Raw genomic sequence first — 18,287 nt, forward strand, 5'->3', positions numbered from 1 at the left:
ACTAAATAGTATGACAGTGTGGGTGTTGGAACGCAGCCTGTCTATTTCCTGTCATCTGTCCCTTACAGCCTAGATGTCAATGACTGTCCCTCTCCGCATATCAGGCCCACTGTAGGCTACGTCCCTTAAGGAATGTGACCCTGGGTAACTATGTATAGCTACGTTGTATAACCGCCAAAGTCATTGATATTTAGACAGGAGTTCTGTTAATGACAGTAGCAGGAGAACAGCGGTAAAGTTCTAACTGTTTCTACATGTTTGTTTTAGATCTACTCAGAAGAAAACACAGATGACCCAATCATTAAAGATGATCAATTTAATAACAATCGAGCAACAATTCAAATTCTATTCATTCAGGCTAGTCCCAACACAACATAAGGCTGACAAACCAATTCCAAAAATAGAGTAAAAATACAATTGTATAATGTTACATTGCTTCTTTTTTTTTTCTCATTAACTCAAGCAGATAAAGGGACCAAATAGGGATAGTGATGGTGCTGAAGAAATCAGAAAACTGCACACAGCCACAGAGGAGAGAGGAAGAGGATGTACAGAGAATATCGAGGTGTAGGTAGTCCAGGCCACGTCCAATACCAGCAGCAGGTTATACACCAGCCCCTGCGGCTTCATGGAAATCTGGGTAAAAGGATTAGCATATGTAGCTAAGGACAGCTGAGTTATAGATGCAATGCAGCTGAAAAGAAACGCCAGCGTAACAAAACAACAGATTGGGAGAACTGGAAACATCACTTCATTTGGTTCAGTTACAAAAATATCCATCTGAGTGAAACCAAAGCAGGTGCATTGTACAGTGAAGTTTCACAAGACCTATCTGGAACGGCATGCCTGACAACTGGCCATGAAGTAATTGGGAAGTGGGGGGGGGTAACATTTTAAATTGATCAGTTGCAATTCTATTGAAAATGTATTAATGTAGAGAAATGTATAGTCGAGCCAAAAAACTGAGCGTGTCTTTTTGTGTCATTTGCAGAATGAGAAGTAAAAGTAGAGGATAAACCATTGCGGTGCCCTGCCAAATATATGCATACCATACTCTAAGCACAGGGGGTTTAAGGACACAAAATCCAACGTTAAAAACAGAAAGAAAAAAAAAGAAGTTAAGTTAAACAAATTTACAATTCAACCACATCATCTCGCTTTCTGCAGCACATTTACCGACACTAAGAGAGTAAAGCCCAGGTTGTCCTTTTCTGTGTAGAAGGGAGCTCTCTGTCTGGGGAGCACTACAGTAGGTAGAACAGGGTGAGCAGTGCGTGCTTGAGAAGCTCTGGGCTGAACCACATCTGCTGGGACACTGCTCTGCGATTGGCTGAGGACCAGGGGGTTGTGATCGATTAATTTTGTGGGGGTGGAGGTGGCGGTGCCGGGGGCATGCCAAATGGGGGCATACCTGGGACACCCATCCCCATCATGGTTACAAAGTTGGAAGGGTCCATGGGCGGAGGGGGTGGAGGCGGGGCGTACATCATGCCGGCCGAGCCGGGAGGTGGGGGTGGAGGAGGAGGCGGGGCGCCGGGGGGGAGAGGGGGCTGAACGCCTGGCGGAGGAGGCACCATGGCCGGGGTGCCCATGGGTGGAGGGGGCTGAGGCGCGGAGGCAGAGGGCTGCTGGGGCTGCTGCCAGGGCGGCAGGTTCCCAGAGCCAGGACTGGAGGTGGTGGTGGTATCTGTGGACAGACGGCACGGTTAGGGGCACACAAGACACTCGTCATTGTAATGACAGGAAGATGACAGGAAGTCACATCAGATTACGGCCCAGGTTATTTCCTGCATGTCCGCCTGTCTTATTGGTCTCCATCAAAATAGATCAAACCTAAAAAGTAGCATACAAAACCTAACACTTGGGAAGCTTTTCTCCCAAGACTCTTGGTGCCACGTGTCTTGACCTGCGTCCCTGAGAACACTGGCTGTGTGTCTGAGCTCCACGGACGAGCAAACAGGAAGAGTACACCGTGTTCTTACTCTGTTGCCATGGCAGAGGTGCACTGGTGGCCATGCTGCTGGTCGGAGGCGGTGGGGGGGCCTGCTGTTGCCATGGCGGCAGGGGGCCTGAAGGTGGGGGGGGTGGCTGGTTGTTGGGAGGAGGAGGAGGGGGGGGCATCATGCCCATCGGAGGAGGCAGCAGACCTATTGGAAACCCAGAGAAGATGTTTAGGTTTAGTCTACCTTGCATGCTCGTACATGCAGCATGTCAGGAACATAACCGTTGCTAAGTTCAAGAAGGGACAGACGTGTTCACATTGGCAGTGGACTCGTACCCATGTGATGTCCGTGCGGTCCTCCCTGTCCCATGGGCGGAGGAGGGGGCTGCATCCAGGGAGGGGGCATTCCGTTGGGGTTGTGGGACATGGGGGGGCCCCCCATGTTGGGCATGGGGGGCGGGTAGTTGTGGTGCCCTCCGTGGCCACCATGGCCACCGTGACCTCCGTGACCTCCGTGCATGTTGTGGAAGTTTCTGTCCGACGACGGGCCAGAGTTCATCCAGGGAGGTCGGCTCTGTTGAAAGACCACCGACAGATAAGACCCCTACTACAGCCCTGAAGATTTAGAATACACCGTGTGTGTGATGATGATGTCCAAGTGGAAATGATGACAGAGGTAAAACAAAGACTATCAAAAAGGTTTGACTAAGATGTTGTATTCAGATAAGCTTGGATCCTTAATCCATTCCATCTTAGTGAGTAGTGGTTCTAATGAGTGAAGTGGATAGGTTACAGAGTGACTTGGATACAATGGAGTAAACAAGTACAAATATAGTTTCCATAGAATACGTTCCTTCTAGGGCACAGCATGAGGTAGTCAAGTTTAAACATGGAATACTATTATGTTAGCCTTGCATGGAAACATGACAATATCATAACTCATGTACTGCAAGTTCCTACTGTCTTAAGCTGGAAGCCTTGTGTCTCATATATCTATACATCTATATATCTATTTATAGAAATAAGGAACGTCTGCAAGATGACATATGACCTTGATGCAACCGGAGCCAGGCCTAACCCAATTTCCTCCTGTCAGTGTGTGTGTGTGTGTTGAAGGTAGAACTGACCGAGGATTGGTTGTTGTTGGGCCCCGAGCCCTGGCGGCCGTGGTTGTTGGAGTGTCCCCCACCGGAGGAGGGCACGGGGGCCTCGCCCAGCTCCGCCATGAGGGACAGGTACTCCTTGTCCATCCGGGCCTTGTCCTGGGCCGACTGGGGGGGCTCGCCTGTCCTCTGGGCGGAAAAGGAACTGGGGGAAGAAGCATGGAGGTTAACTATGGCCTGGATGCACCAATAGGAAGAAGGCACTAAACATTCCATTCAATGAAGACTTGGTTTAGCAGCTTGACTCTCCCTAATCTTAGAAGTGGTCGTTCAAATCCTGATTCCTTTCATGCAAACCTAAGTTTCGGTGCGAGATGACAGTCGCCGTTTCCTTTGTTGAAAAGCGGGTCTGACTAAGCGGGTCTGACTAAGTGGGAGTCAGGTTGCTGAGCGGTTAGGGAAGCGGGCTAGTAATCAGAAGGTTGCCAGTTCGATTCCCGGCTGTGAAAAATGACGTTGTGTCCAAGGCACTTCACCCTACTTGCCTCGGGGGAATGTCCCTGTACTTACTGTAAGTCGCTCTGGATAAGAGCGTCTGCTAAATGACTAAATGTAAATGTAAGAGTAACGGAACACTAGCAGCCAGAGCCTTGAAATCGGCTGAGTCACCTGGTGAACTTGCAGTCAGAGGAGATGTGTCCTGCTCCACCGCACTTGGTACAGAGGGTGGTGTTGGTGATGCTGCGGGGCTCCGAGCTCTGCCACGGACGCAGAATCCTGGGGGGCAAAGAGCAAAAAACATAAGTGAGACATGGAACCTAGACTGCAGTGAGAGCTTTTCCTGGCTGACCGGATACCATCCTCTCTCAGGGTTATGGTTAGATCATGGCTGACCTGTTGTCGTCCTCTCTCAGGGTGCCGTTGAGTCTGGCCAGCTCCCTCAGCTGCATCTTCCGCAGGTCGTTCTGGTCCTCGGGGGTCTCGATACCCTGCTTCAAGATGTTACGGATCTACACAGCAAAGCACACCGTTAGCCTCCTTTCACATCAAGGTTGCTTTGGCAGACAGTGCTGTGTTTGGGGGGTGAGGTAGCTGCAGGTTGGGTGCACCCTGACCTGCTCCACAGCCTTCTTGACGTTGTCCATGGTGTTGGCGGTGACCAGGGCGTGCAGCGGCTCGTCTTCTCCAGGCAGCATCTGGCCGTCCTTGCGGCCCACCTTGCCCTCCTTCACGGAGCCCTTGCCACGGATCATGATCTTGGCACAGCACTCCTTCTCTATGTTCTTCAGGGTGTTACCACTGCAAGGTGTAGGACAGTAGTCCCGGTTAGGACGGACTCACAGGCACCATTCACTCAACTCCACAACAATCGTGCCTGAGACGAGTCCCAGATCATAGCTACACCAGACGGTAACATAATGCTAATGTTTACTCACCGCGGCCCGATCAAAAGGCCAACAAAGTTGATCTCTGGGTACTCGTCCTGTGGGATCATCACCTTGTCGTTGACCCTGGTGGCCGGGGGTCTGGAGGAAGAAGACAATGGTCATTCAAGTCCTGAGTAGCCTATTTCCATAGTAACACAACACTCTAAAATTTGCCAACACATTTTACTAAACTTTAATGTATATATTCCAAAGGGGACAAGAAAAAAGAAGATCTAAGCAAACAGGATATCCAGTGTTTTAAGGCTTCCCATACTTGTAGTCTGCTGGGGGTTTGAACTCAGGGTTGAGTCCCACCATCTCTGTGATGAGCGAGTGGCGCTCCTCCTCCAGCTTCTTGCGCGTGCGGTACTCCCGTGTGTTCAGCCTCTTGCCCTCGCTGTTGTAGATGGGCTCCGGGGAGGGAGACCTGCGCAGGGGGACGGGGAGGGGACAGACAAAACAGACACGCTCAATCTCCAGGTGAAGCTGCTGGAACCACAACACTGCCAAGCATCCACAGATTCCCTACGTCTCGCTATGCCTCAGAATGAACACTCGACTGAGGAACACTTGATCGTGTCCCAGAGCCACTTCTCATTGACGGGTAGAAGCAAGAAAAACATAGGTTACGGTAAGCAGTTGGTCGCTAGTGTGGGAGGGGGATGAAAAGGTCTAGTCTCATTGTGGAGTATGTGACATGCTCAAGGCGTTCTGAATAGTCATTCCATCTGCTTCTTCAGACAGTAGCACCTGAGAAGCTGACATGGGGCATTGAGGCCTACATAAAATAACACTGAAGCCAAATTAAGCTAAGGTGCCACCCCTGTATTGGCGGAGGGGGATAAAGAATATGGAGGGGGATGAATATACTGTACTGGGGCAGACACCATGGTTAAAAGCCAAACTGTCAAAAATATAGCGTAGCTAAACCTACATACAGGACGAAGGCCTATGAAAACAGGTGGCGTGGGGGGGGGGGGGGGGGGGGGGGTTGCTTTGGGAGTCGGTGCCATGTTTGGAGTTGACGTGGAGAGGGATCCAAACTTGCCCCTGGGATGCCGAAAACCTGCGTTGCTGCGATAAGGAGGCTCTGTGTTTGAAAAAGGTTAAGGTGACGAGGGGTAATTTTGGTTAGAGAAAAGGAATCATGATTAGATGTTAACCTTTTCCTGTGCTCCCCACAGAGAGCAACATTTGTGCCTGGCTTCATGGACAATTCAGAGGAGAGGAAGAGTAGAAAAAAAATTAAGGAAAGCTTCCTGTTTGCTTTTTTTTTTTTTTTTTTACTGCTTGAACCTTCCAACGGTGACAACCTGAAACACCACCTCATTGGGCTCACGTTACAGTGGGGCGGTGGCTTTATTAAAAGACCTGAAATGAGCCTTATGTTGTCGCTGTGGAAATGTCTGATTAAAGATTATGAGAACCTATATCATGTACAAACGACAGGGACTGTGGCCAACAAAGAGATATATTCACACTCTCAGCGAGAACATTGACGTTTCCTGCAGGAATAGATGCTTATTCTGACTACGACATGGGAGCCAGTGAGGTGATTCTGGAAAGGCCATGAGCTCTCCTCCAGGGTCCAACAGTCTGCCTGGAATACTGTGAAACCCCGTTGGTTGGACTCATAATGGGAAAACCATTAATGACCATGGAAAAACATCCAACTGTTAATAGTTAATTGGACATGTTTTTTTGATGGATCCTATGAGTGGTTGGATCATTTGAAAGGAACAGATGTGGCAGGAAGGCGGCAACACATCGGGACCTAGTCATCAAGTTATGGCAAAAAGTACGGTATTTCTATAGATAGCTTCCATAGACGTTATTATTATTATTATTATATATAAACATCTACTGCGACAATATGTAGGTTAGAACTAACCAATAAGATATGTAGTCTTATTATTAAAATGATTAGGTCCTCTCTATTAACTACGACAAAGAGTAACGCATCTGAAAACTTTGAAAAACCTTTAGGCCTGAATCAAAAGTGTCATTCAAGATGCATAATCAACAGTTTCAAGTCCTCACCACACACCCCACATTTACACCCAACATCATACAAAAAGGTTGGGTTCAATGCTTATTTGAATTCCATCAATGAATGTAGGAGACTGAAACCATTGTTAAATTATTTGAACATCACATTCAATCCTACATTGACAGAAATCAAAATCGTTTGACTCAAGCCTTTTAAACATTTTACTTAATTAACTAAAAATAATATTCCATAAATTGGTATCATATTCAGTTAGGCATTGTCTTATGACAGACTAGATATAAGTAATGCAAAGAATGATTTAATCTGTCAATGGACAATGCATCTATAAAACGTGTTTGATTAAAAATGAGTCATAGATTAAAATAGAAGCCAAAGAAACGCAATCTCAGATCACCTCCACATAAGTGAGGAAATCAGAATAACTTAACCAACTCTTAACACAGCCACCTTAAAATAAACTTGTCTTTAAAACTAGCTAATTTCTTACCTAACAAGTTGTGTTTTACTTACGAACAAAGCTAACAAATATTAATGTAAATTAAAATGTAAATGTAAAAAATGTAACAAATATTTAACCTAGAACCTGTAAACTCATGTCTAAGTGGAGCATCTTCTGAGATACTCTTGATCAACCAAACACCAACATATGGCTTCATAAGACACGTCAAGAAGGTAGAAAAATGTTACTGTTCGTGGGTTTAAAACGTTTCCCGACCTGTCCTCAGGGTTAACAGGGATTCCCAGGTCTCCTGTACGCAGTTTACGAGTCAGGTCTTCGATCTGCAGTTGGACTGGAAGAATTCAGGTTAGGAAAGAAAAAAACAAGAGGGATGGAGAGAAATGTGGTTACCACAATTAAGCATCAACTGGGAGACAGTGCATTAATTAGAGCACTGTCTCTTATCTTTGAGAGGCAAAGGAAAACATGATTATGATGACCGATGAATCGTAAACATTAAAACACAAGAGGGATCAAATGTACTTTTTAGCAAGTAATTCTAAACACATGGAAAAACCCTTCCTCATTTCTGGGGGGAGATATATGTAGCAAAATATCTATAATTCATTGACATTATATACAAATTTGATCAAAAGGTGAAAATAGCATTCTGTGAGGTTAAAGGATGGGTAGGGGCCAATCTTGAACCCCAGTCATGGTGGAAGGGTTCAATTACATGTAGCAACATTTAATTGGATCAAAAGACCAAGTCTCCATAAAATGCCAGCCAAAATTTCAAACCTCACAAATCTTAGTAAATTAGTGTTTACCACTATAGAATTAGTCATCGAACATGGCTTTGGCATTTAAGGGAGATGCCTGGTTCTTGGTCCACCAATAAGCCCAATAAAATAGGAGTTTCTTCAGTGTTACTCTGCACTTCAGTAGATCTAAAGATGGGGGTGCTGTTACTTTGAGCAATCATTGAATTTCATTGGAAAAATAAAAGTACAAAACATGCACAGAATGAATCACTCATAACTAACAGAACACATCCCTGGTGTCCTCCCAATTCATACCCCCTACTCCCCAATTGATTCAGTAATGACTCAAATATAAATCTGGTTCCACTGGAAGCTACACCACAGATGAAGACAGTCCCCTGTGAATTGATTTCACTGCTATTTCTTCTTAAATAGCTCTCTCGTGGTTAACAGGACGTTCTTGTCAATGAGCAAACAAAAAGGTAAATGTGACAAAACAAGGTAGGCAGAGATGAATGCTCACATACCAAGGAAGACCGATCTTAACAGTGACTGAACATATATCAATAACAAATTATGTTATTGACAAGGTCATAAGATGTGGACTCACCTGCTTCACATTCACATAAAGAGTGTCTACAGGGGCAGTTTCGTGGTGCAACACTGCTGCTAGCTGGCACTGGCCACACTGGTCATTCTTTATACTGTAGTTATCAGGAACTAGGGTTCACTGGTGTAGACAAACTAACATTAACTTTGAGCTTATCAGATTAAACTCTGTTGTAATCACAGAGGTCAAACTATTGTTAAAAGTCTGACTGAAGCGTTAATGTATTTGGCCATTTAAGCAGCATTGCTCACACATAAAAACATATTCACCTGTCATATTTAGTGCATGTCACAAGGACAACATGCTGGGGAACAGAGAATGAAATAAAGGGACAAGCAAGACAGTATCTGCTTCAGCTCAAGACACTACACAGCAAGCAGTAGATGTCTCACACCATTAGCTATTTATAATTGGGTTTTTTTGCGAATGGATATCAAATAGTATGCAAAACCTGCTGCCACAAAAACATTTGCTACAGGAGAACCACTGCTCCTGGAAGAAATTGCCTTCATTCACATTCCACATCAACAAGTTAGTATACTCAGTGGATAACAATACTTCATTTCATCAGTTAGTGTCTGTAGAAATTGAGCTCGCTAAGGGAAAACAAAATATTGTGGACAGCGCTTATCTTTTAAGCATCTAAGAAAGTGCAATGATAGCGTGTCATTCTGATGACCTCTAACTGGTGAAATTATGCATTGAACATGAACAGTAGAACACTACATTATGCAGAAAATTAGACCCATTGAACCACACAGATTTAGGACATATGAGCTAGTGGCTGTGGGACAATTCTCTATAACAATGTACCAACCGCCAAATCTATCAATATATTGAAGTCAATTCAATTACCTATATAGGCTCTCTCTTGATCCCTAGTCAGTCCAGGAGGGATGACTGTAGGCATGCCAGGAATGACAGTCTTCTGGTCGGGGGTTTCACTACTCCAACGACTCCTCTTCCTGGCCTTTTTCTGACCGAAGTCTAAAAGGGGGGGAAATAAGATAATGCGTAGCAACTTACAAGTGTATCAGTGTTTTTGTTGTTTGAGTGCAGTATGTTCCTAGGTTATGATGTCGAATGCGTTCGCTTTGTTATATGCAGGATGGGGTGGTCATGGGAAATTAGTCTCAAATAAGATGGCTTTGGCAACAACCATTTACGTTACAAATTTAAGCATCATCTAGCCTAAAATCATACTCTATACAATATCCGATCTTTGTCTGAGCCAACTTTATATCAAGTAGCCATTTAGAGATACAGTATTCTCGAGCGTTGAGCCAATGCACAGGCCTCATGTCCCACGTTGATGTTTTTTTAATATAGCTACCTAGCTAGAGCTAGCTAACTTGCTGGTCGGGCTAAACAGGGCATGGGGCTAAGCTAACTAGCTAGCCAAAAGATAACTAGCTTGCTAGCTATCTTACCTGACTGTGTCTGCATTACAGATCCTGGAGGTGGTTGTGGAGCCAGAGTCGGAAAACCGGCCCCTGCAGTAAACTGGTTTGCTTGCGGGAATGAGACGTTTGGCATTGGGGGTTGAAAATTCTGCAGAGGGGGAAAGGATACAGGCGGACCCGGTGGAGGCATTAAACCCGCACCGGGCCCAGAATCGAAGCCTCTTTTAGCGCCAATACTCGGGTGCAGCTTCCCCAAAGGGGTTGCATTTGCTCCCGTAGCCATTTCAAAATGTACTCAAAATTTGGTAAATTCGAATTGTGTCGGGTCCAAACTACGGGTTATTAACATTTACAGACAATTAGCTAAACAGAACCGTCGCAACTCTTGCAGTGGTGTGGCTTACTATTACTCTAGAAGATGGCGCCTGCTTGACTGAAGGGTGAACACTACAAAGGAGGTTCAACTGGTATGTGCAGTGTTGCTATTGGACCTTTCACTACATCTCTGCATTTCATTGGACAGAAAATAAGGTCACGATGGGATTGGATACTTCCTTTGTCAATCCCTTTCCTGTAATCCTGGCGATCAGAGCCATGTAGTCTTTACGTGGCTCTACTGGCGATGGGCTCCCAAGGAGGGTTTTATGTGCTTTTCATTCCAAAGTTCTCCTCCAGGAACTTCAATTTGTTTAAATCAATTTATATTTGTTCATTTTAAAAGATGCATAGTGGGCTTACAAAAATATACTTTTTACAATTTTCTACAGGAAATCAATGAAATTAAATACAATAAAACTCGGAAAAGGGGTCCTAGTTTATTTTTTATTTAAAACAAATGTACAGAAACATTTTAAATCAGCTGAAAAGGACAAAAACTGTTCAGTACAGATGCACTCAATCCTATGTATAAATGTTGTGAACCTGTAGGAGTAATTTGTTATGTTATATTTTATCACATTCAAAAGCAAAAAAATATAGCTTGGATAGTGTAATCTTACATTAACAGAACCATCTTTGGAGTGCACAATGCATGGAGTGAAATGTATTGTCTTATTCATTGCGCCAATTCTATTTCTTGTGTTTCTTGATATTCTGGAAAATAATTATGGGAGGTTGAGAGACCTTGGTTTCTACCCACATACATCACTCATTGTGTGATTCACACAAAGGTTTATGTTCATCCATGGTGGGTCTATGTGCAATTCATAATTTTATCATGTTAATATACTTTAATTTTAAGTCACAAACTGTGATAGTTGAATATGGTCTCTTAAAAAGGCAAAAATGATGAGCCAGGAAATACATTTGCAACACTGACTCTGATACCTTAAAGTGAAAACATCTGCTAGACCTACATTGAAAATAAACAGTGTTTAAGCACATTCAGTGGGGAAATACATGAAAATGCAACTGAAGTATAAGCTGAAACATGATACAGATGCTGGGTAGTGAGGCAACATACAGTGGCATTAATGCTAAATAGTCCATCGATCGCGCCAAAGCCGAAACGCATCGCAAGGATTAAAAGATGGCCGACGGAACCGAGTCTGTCGCGCATGATGAAGTATCACCTGCAAAGAGAGCATACCAAAGTAACAATGTCATCCATCAACAGTCTCATTTGAAAGCTACTGTTGGGCATGCTTTACTTTTCTCAATGTGACTAGAGATTAGCTTTTTCCCATTTCCCACGCCTTCTCCTTAATTTAAATGTTATCTAGCCAACCAAGTTATTAAACACTTGGGCCCAGTTTACCAGACATGGATTAAGCTTAGACCTAGACAAAAAAGAAATCAACGGAGATGTTCATTAAATTTTTCTCTGACTTTCGGACTAGGCTTAATCCATGACTGGGAAACTGGACCTTGGTGTTCAAATTGCAATGCGAGTCCCATGAGACTCATATGTTCAGCAGAGCACAGCCCTAACCTTGGACGGCCAGTCATCTCTCACCTGGCAGGTGTGGAAGTAAAGTTAGTAAGCAAAGCGCGCACGCTCGCCGTAGGGATCCCGCGGGACATCGTAAGCCGAGCTCCTAGGAAGGGCGGAAACCGGGGAAAGGCGTGAACGCTCGAACCCGTAGCCCTCAGCGTCAGCAGGGATTCTCCGAATGGGGCTTCGGTCACGTGCGTAGTATGAGGACGCAGGGGCAGGTGGAGGAGGAAGGGGACGGCGCTCGTATGGGTCGAGGCCAGAGGGCGGCAGGCGCTCCCTCATTATGGCCGAGGAGGAGGGAAGCTGGGTGCCTAAGGGGACAGAACGACGCTCCTCGAAATAACTGCCCCCGTAAGGGCGAGCCCGGTACTTCTCATAGAAGTCCACCACACCATATGGATCCCGGTCCTCGTACGACGGCCGTCGCACCGGGTATGCAGGCACCACGCCGTAGTTTGAGCTGCTGGCCCCAAACGCGGCCTCGCCGCTGTACATCCGGGCCATGCTATGTTCTGCCGCAGCAGCTGCACTCATGCTGTAACTTGGTGGAACCCCGTAACTCATAGCGCTCTCGTAGCCCACGCCCCGGGCATACCCGGGCATACCACCACCGCTGCCATAACCCCTGGCAAAACCGTGCACGGGAGCGTAGCTGCCTGCGAAACCTTGGTGACCCCGGCCGCGACCCCCCCCCCCACCGAACCTGGGGGCACCGTATCCGTCCGAGTTTGACTCTGAACCGTTTCTGTAGTTCCCGTTTTGGTCTAACGGGCATTCTTTGGACCAGTGACCTTCCTGCCCGCACCGATAACAACCCGTCCTTTCTCCCATTCCCGGCGCAGTACGCAGGCGGCTAGTCGAAAGCTTCACGCTCATCAGTTTGCCTTAAAAGAGAGAGACGCAAAACAATTTGCCACGATACAACAGGCTCATTAACTATGTATCTGTAGAATCCTTTCTTACAGTGATTTCAAGTCAATTTAAATCATAAGGCTAGTACAGTTTAGCCTGGTTGGTACAGTACATTTGACCACCATGATAATATGAAGAGTTTCCAGTATGGGTTTACAGGTAATGTAAACTGGGGGCACTGGGATGTGTCCTTTTTCTTTCATCAGTGATTGGTCGAATGTTGCTCACTCCCTCTCCACTGTACTTACCTGCCTCCTTGACTTACCTATGGCTTCTGTTAGTCATTGTGCACAAAATGTCTTATTTCAATTAGCAGTGTGACCTACTGCACACTGGGCAGCTGGCCAAATCACGCTCTGCCTAAGAGTTCACCTTGGAAGGCTGTGTTATCCAGATTACTGATGGCCTCCATAGCATCCTCCACACGCTCCATGTGCACAAAGGCGTAGTCCTTCACTATGTCACACTCCACCACAGGGCCGTACTCCTCAAACCTCGCCCGGAGTTCTTGGTTGGTGCAGCCGATGTTGCCTACATGTAGCTTGGTGGAGGCTTTGGGCTTGCCACGGCTAAGCTCAACGTTCATAGCCTGCCCATTCAGTTCATAGTGGTGGAGGTTACGGATGGCTTCATCTGCCTCGGCCTTGTCATCCATGTGGACAAAGCCAAAGTTCTTGACGATATCACACTCCGAGATCTTGCCATATTGGGAGAAAAGGGAGCGTAGCTCTTCTGTTGTGGTGTCTGGTGACAAGTTGCCAATGAATATTTTGACCATGGTGCACCCACTTTACTGCAGTAAAACAGGATGAAATTAAGCATTAGGGGTAATGACAGCAAGGCAATTAGGAAGACACAATCACTGTGCATATTTCTTTATGTAATTTCATAGCATAGCCTACTCATTGATTTGATACTTGTACTGCATTTATTGTATCCTGATCCAGTTTCAGTAATATGCAAATGATATGTAGGATACAAAAACCAAGTTTGTGAACCATTGCAGCTTTTTGGCCAACAATAGAATAATAACAGTCTAAGTAGCGCTAACATGCCATTGCTCAGCAACATGCATTTATTGGATTTCCTGGATATATGATAGATATTTGGCGATTAAATTCAATCATTGGCAATATTGCTTTCGACAGTTTGGATTACACGCCCATGCTAGCCAGATTTCCATAAAGTATAGCCTAAAGTAGTAAATTTATTTCAATTGCATAGTGACAATATTTGCAGATGTAATTATGCTCATAAGGCGGCTAATAAATATACATCAATACAATGCTATTGTACCTTTCACCGTACTCCAAATACGGTCTCCGTAATCCAAAATCGCAAACCAGCATGAAATGGCGCTGCGCATGCCACCGAGAACACTCCAATGGTGTATCTAGTGCTAACTATGCTAACATGCTAGCAGCAGTTCCGTCAGACAAATAGCTAGCCACTTTGCTGAATGACATAACTACAGCACAGGGATGGTGTTTATGCTGTCAACATGTCTTCGTTGATCGATATAGGGCAAATCGGTTAACGTTTTGAGAATGGATAAAGCAAACCACATAGGTCACCAAAATAACTTTCGGTTTATTAAAAATAAAAATGCATTAGACATACACGCTTTGACTGTGTTGGAAGTACAAACTACAACATATCCCAATTGGGCTCACAAAGGCACCCAAAAATTGATAACACAAGCAACCTGTCATCTCAATGGTGATGTAAAAGACCTGAGTTACACCGTTTCATTTTTGTCATACCGCTCGATGCCATGTTGCCATCAATCTTGCCCATATAGAATACCAAAATTATGCGGAAACGTAAATTACAAACAAGATAGTAGACGCGGCCCAAAGCACTTTTGATGGACTAATTGAGAAGAGGCGGGGGAGGGGGAGTATAAATTGATAATTTAAGGCCCTGCTGACACTTAAATACAGACAACTACACTCCAGAATCGCTTTTTGTGTTAACTTTGATGCACGATGGAACCTCATACAAACTAAATGCTCTTTCGGTTGATTGCAGTTTTAAAATTCTTGTCAAGATGGTTAATCAACCAAATGATTCAGGTAATATTGTAAATCACCCTTTAAAATGCCATTATAGATCTAAAAGCTGGAATGTATGTTCTGGGATTATATCAATTCAGAAGCAGTATGATAAAACAGAAAGAGTGATGGATGGACACTTACACCAAATGTGCTCAAAACTAAATTGTAACATTTTACTTGGTGCCATTGATAGACTTTTATATAAAATGTGTTTTAGAGGGCCAAATCAACATGTTCAATAACAAGAACATTACTGGGATGTCAATAACATAACCAAGATGAATAACTGTACAACTGAAATAAAAGCAAGAAGATATTGCTAGTATCAAATCTCCAAAACCACCCCTTTCAGACTAATATACTACAACAATCTGCTTTAGGGGATGTCTAGGAGATGCAGCATGTGAGGGAGAAAAAATACACAGGTTTCAAATCAAAAGTGACATCCATGATAAAACCTACTGGAAAGCCTGTAGAGCAAGCTAGTTTCAACATCACACCGTATTATCACCACACTAATGAGGTTCCAAATAGCAACGCCCATATAACAGGAAAAAAAGTAAAATAGAGAAATGATGTTTGAGAAGATGGATTGATTCGTTAGTTGAGAAGACAATTTATCTGCAGGCCACTGGCACACACAGGTGCCAGGGAGATGATGAACGCCACTTTCCACCCAAAGTTGTCTCACGAAGTCACATTTCAGAGTTGGAACCATGAACGGTTTGTTTATTTGTGGCACGTCTCGAAGCTGGGAGGAACCACGCAGCTCGGAGGATGGAGGAAAATGAAAAGTCCAACGACTCGCATAAACACCTGGGAAAAGAGCAGAGCATTCCCTGTTGAGTCGGCCTCACAGTCTGAGTCTCAGCTTTAGAAGCAGTGAGGGAGCAGACCAAGTTCTTCAATGAGGAAGAACACGCGAAACCGACAATGAGCAGCCCATTCTACACTGTGTGTCACATACCCGGTATACAGTTACAGGCTCACACCGATGAGAGACCTAAGAACACACCGATTAGTATGGCTAACAGCTCTGTTTGGCTCACCTTGGCAGTGTGGCTTTAGTAAGCATAGCGTGACCGCTCGGCATAGGGGTCCCGGGCGCGAGCGATGGCGTAGGAGGAGCTTCTGGTGGCCGACATCGGAGAGAGCCGCGAGCGCTCGTAGGCGAAGCCCGCCGAGGCGACCGGGACTCGTCTGATCGGGCTGCGGTCCCGCGCGTAGTACGAGGCGGCGGCGGCGGCCGTCGACGGGGGGGGCAGCGGCCGGCGCTCGTACAGGTCGAGGCCGGAGGAGAGCCTTGACAGGGAGGAAGAGGGGGGAGGGGGAGGGGGGATATAGGCGAGGCGGCGCTCCTCAAAATAGCTGGATCCGTATGGCCGTGCTCTGTACTTCTCATAGTAGTCTACGCTGCTGTATCGGTCACGCTCGTACACTGCCCTATCTGGGTAGGCGCCAGCTGACCTGCTGCTGTACCGCTCCCTTAGATCACCGTACTCACGGGACGCTCCGAAGCTAGGCCTACGACTCAGAGGGGGAGGGGGTGGTATCCCTCCCAGGTAGCCTGCCTCTCTGCTATAAGCCAACATGTAATCAGATGGCGGAGCTCTGGGCATCCCGTAGCCGCCGCCCCTGCCGTAACCCGGGGGACCCCGCGGCGGGAAGCCCCTACCGCGACCGCGGCCCCTCATTGGGCCGCCTCCGAGGCCATCGCCGTAGCTACCGTTCTGACCACTCGGGCAGTCTTTGGACCAGTGCCCCTGTTTCCCGCAGACAAAGCAGCCGGTTTGATCTCCCATTCCCGGGGCGGTGCGAAGCCGACTGGTGGACAGCTGTACGCTCATCAGCTTGCCTTGTGAGGAGAGAGAAGACACGCATGAGACGGTGGGGTTCTGACACGAAAGCCAACTGACTCTTACACGACTACAGAGGAAAAAAGGCTCATTGTCCTGATTGACAGATTTGGTTTTCATTGAGCATCATCAACGTTATGGTCATTTATTTAGATACGGCTGTTTAGATACGCACCACGAGAAGAACTCACCGCCGTTTACATTAGCAATTATTATTCTCTCCCAGACAAGAACCGTGTCCGGTAATGTATACACTTTGCCTTTTTTACAGGAGAGGACATAGAGCTAGAGGCAATTACTCGTCACGGGATTTCTATGCATCTCAAAACCGATTTCCAAAACATATCTACGGTTAGCACAGCTTATGTATTCGCCCCCGCCCCGAAAGTTCACCTTGGAAGGCTGTGTTGTCCAGTTTGCTGATGGCCTCCATGGCATCATCCACACACTCCATGTGCACAAAGGCGTAGTCCTTCACTATGTCACACTCCACCACAGGGCCGTACTCCTCAAACTTGGCCTTTAGGTCCACACTGCTGCAGTCTTCCGGGATGTTACTGACATGCAGTTTGGTGGTGGACTTTGGCCTCCGTTTGCTCATCTCCACATTCATGGCTTCACCGTTCAGCTCATAGTGGTGGAGGTTACGGATAGCCTCCTCTGCCTCAGTCTGACTGCTCATGTGGACAAAACCGTAGTTCTTAAGGATGTCGCATTCTGAGATCTTACCATACTGGGTGAAGAGGCTACGCAGCTCTTCCTCTGTGGTGCTTGAGGCTAGATTGCCTACAAATATTTTCACCATCTTGAAATCACACCTAGATTACTCCTGGAGGCAGAGGAGGAATACATACATTAAACATACATAAGACATTAATCCATGATAAAAAGGCTGAGAAATTATGTCAGAAACACACTCAAATCAATATGGCAGTATATTGTTTATAAAACTACTAGGGTAAAAAGTTTTATAAATTCACACTCGCTGACAAATGTGTGGTTGGATGGCAAATTCAGTCTGCTAAAGAAAATAGATCAGCTCAGCTGATTTTAGTTTAGCTCAGCCAAGTTGTGAATAGTTGCTATTGACTAGATTTGACAGACTTGCAACGGTCATGTTTAGGTCATTAACACACCAATCAAGTTAAAGTTGGTCAAGTAATTAGAGATAGCTAGTATCTTTATTCAATTTTCTGAGCCTCTGCAATCAAACGTGCTTACAGAAATACGCAGCGTTCTGTAGGTACATGCAACTTCAATACTTCAATTTAGTATGGCTGGCTAGCTAGGTAGCGCCGCGCTGCACATGCCATGAATCATGGCTGGGGATACTAGTAGCACTAGCTCGCAAAAGGGTAGCTAACTAGCTAGCTACGAGCGAACTTTCATTTGGCCGAGAATTCAGCTCAAATGTTAAAATGTCACTCGTTTCTTAGTCTCTTTTTGACTTTCGAGAAATATAGCTGGCTATGTTCCTAGGATAACAAGCAAGGCTTCGTTTAGCTAGCTAGCTTCTAACGACGTTGTGTAGCTGTTATTTGAGTTAGCTCTTGCCATTTAGCTAACGTTAGCCAACTTCGCAGTAGATGTCCAGTACAGTAGCTACAATCTGCGCATATATTTTTTTAAGCAGTTATAACAAACACACTATAACATATGTATTTACACAAGATACGCAGCCCAGGGCCAACAAAATCTAGCAATAATTCAGGACAATTCCTCCATAAATCTTACCTGGTAAGTAAATTCTGCCGCCAATGAATGACTAGTGAAATGGCGCCGCTTGCGGGTGACGGGTCATCACTGTTTGGTGTGACGCACTCCAAA

General features: G+C 45.6%; 3 protein-coding genes across 5 annotated transcripts; all 3 read right to left on the minus strand.

Annotated features, from left to right (window-relative positions):
• Positions 1 to 301: 301 nt before the first annotated feature.
• sf1 (splicing factor 1) lies at positions 302 to 10,094 on the minus strand. The gene is made up of 12 exons (XM_067261905.1): positions 9,727 to 10,094; positions 9,152 to 9,283; positions 7,199 to 7,274; positions 4,747 to 4,899; positions 4,482 to 4,571; positions 4,161 to 4,344; positions 3,940 to 4,055; positions 3,715 to 3,822; positions 3,070 to 3,250; positions 2,279 to 2,516; positions 1,983 to 2,147; positions 302 to 1,687 (listed from the first exon to the last, which is right to left on the minus strand). The coding sequence occupies exons 1-12, from the start codon at positions 9,980 to 9,982 to the stop codon at positions 1,356 to 1,358; spliced, it is 2,031 nt and encodes a 676-aa protein (XP_067118006.1). The 5' UTR covers positions 9,983 to 10,094; the 3' UTR covers positions 302 to 1,355.
• Positions 10,095 to 10,518: 424 nt separating this feature from the next.
• Positions 10,519 to 16,971, minus strand: LOC136967910 (RNA-binding protein 4.1-like). 2 transcript variants are annotated; one of them, XM_067261908.1, is made up of 3 exons: positions 16,854 to 16,971; positions 12,920 to 13,340; positions 10,519 to 11,270 (listed from the first exon to the last, which is right to left on the minus strand). In XM_067261908.1, the coding sequence occupies exons 2-3, from the start codon at positions 13,323 to 13,325 to the stop codon at positions 11,221 to 11,223; spliced, it is 456 nt and encodes a 151-aa protein (XP_067118009.1). In that variant the 5' UTR covers positions 13,326 to 13,340; positions 16,854 to 16,971; the 3' UTR covers positions 10,519 to 11,220. The 2 variants fall into 2 exon arrangements, with proteins under 2 accessions (XP_067118009.1, XP_067118010.1); XM_067261909.1 differs by having other exon boundaries at positions 10,519 to 12,519.
• LOC136967908 (RNA-binding protein 4.1-like) lies at positions 14,118 to 18,257 on the minus strand. Of its 2 annotated transcripts, XM_067261906.1 has the most exons (4): positions 18,195 to 18,257; positions 16,854 to 17,289; positions 15,654 to 16,459; positions 15,309 to 15,420 (listed from the first exon to the last, which is right to left on the minus strand). In XM_067261906.1, exons 2-3 carry the CDS (start codon positions 17,263 to 17,265, stop codon positions 15,669 to 15,671), a joined length of 1,203 nt encoding a protein of 400 aa, XP_067118007.1. In that variant the 5' UTR covers positions 17,266 to 17,289; positions 18,195 to 18,257; the 3' UTR covers positions 15,309 to 15,420; positions 15,654 to 15,668. The 2 variants fall into 2 exon arrangements, with proteins under 2 accessions (XP_067118008.1, XP_067118007.1); XM_067261907.1 differs by lacking the exon at positions 15,654 to 16,459 and having other exon boundaries at positions 14,118 to 15,420.
• Between the last annotated feature and the right edge of the window lie 30 nt (positions 18,258 to 18,287).

This window comes from Osmerus mordax, chromosome 23, assembly GCF_038355195.1.
Source record: "Osmerus mordax isolate fOsmMor3 chromosome 23, fOsmMor3.pri, whole genome shotgun sequence".
NCBI classification, from domain to species: domain Eukaryota; kingdom Metazoa; phylum Chordata; class Actinopteri; order Osmeriformes; family Osmeridae; genus Osmerus; species Osmerus mordax.

Excerpts from the sequence above, each read along its gene's own strand:
- sf1 (XM_067261905.1), bottom strand. The coding sequence starts at position 9,982 with ATGGCTACGGGAGCAAATGCAACCCCTTTGGGGAAGCTGCACCCGAGT. Across the intron at positions 2,517-3,069 it reads CCAACAACAACCAATCCTCG|AGCCGACCTCCCTGGATGAA; the intron begins GTCAGTTCTACC and ends GTCTTTCAACAG. Across the intron at positions 2,148-2,278 it reads ACCGCACGGACATCACATGG|GTCTGCTGCCTCCTCCGATG; the intron begins GTACGAGTCCAC and ends GGTTTCCAATAG.
- LOC136967910 (XM_067261909.1), bottom strand. The coding sequence starts at position 13,325 with ATGGTCAAAATATTCATTGGCAACTTGTCACCAGACACCACAACAGAA. Across the intron at positions 12,520-12,919 it reads GGATAACACAGCCTTCCAAG|GCAAACTGATGAGCGTGAAG; the intron begins GTGAACTCTTAG and ends CTCTCTTTTAAG.
- LOC136967908 (XM_067261906.1), bottom strand. The coding sequence starts at position 17,265 with ATGGTGAAAATATTTGTAGGCAATCTAGCCTCAAGCACCACAGAGGAA. Across the intron at positions 16,460-16,853 it reads GGACAACACAGCCTTCCAAG|GCAAGCTGATGAGCGTACAG; the intron begins GTGAACTTTCGG and ends TCTCCTCACAAG.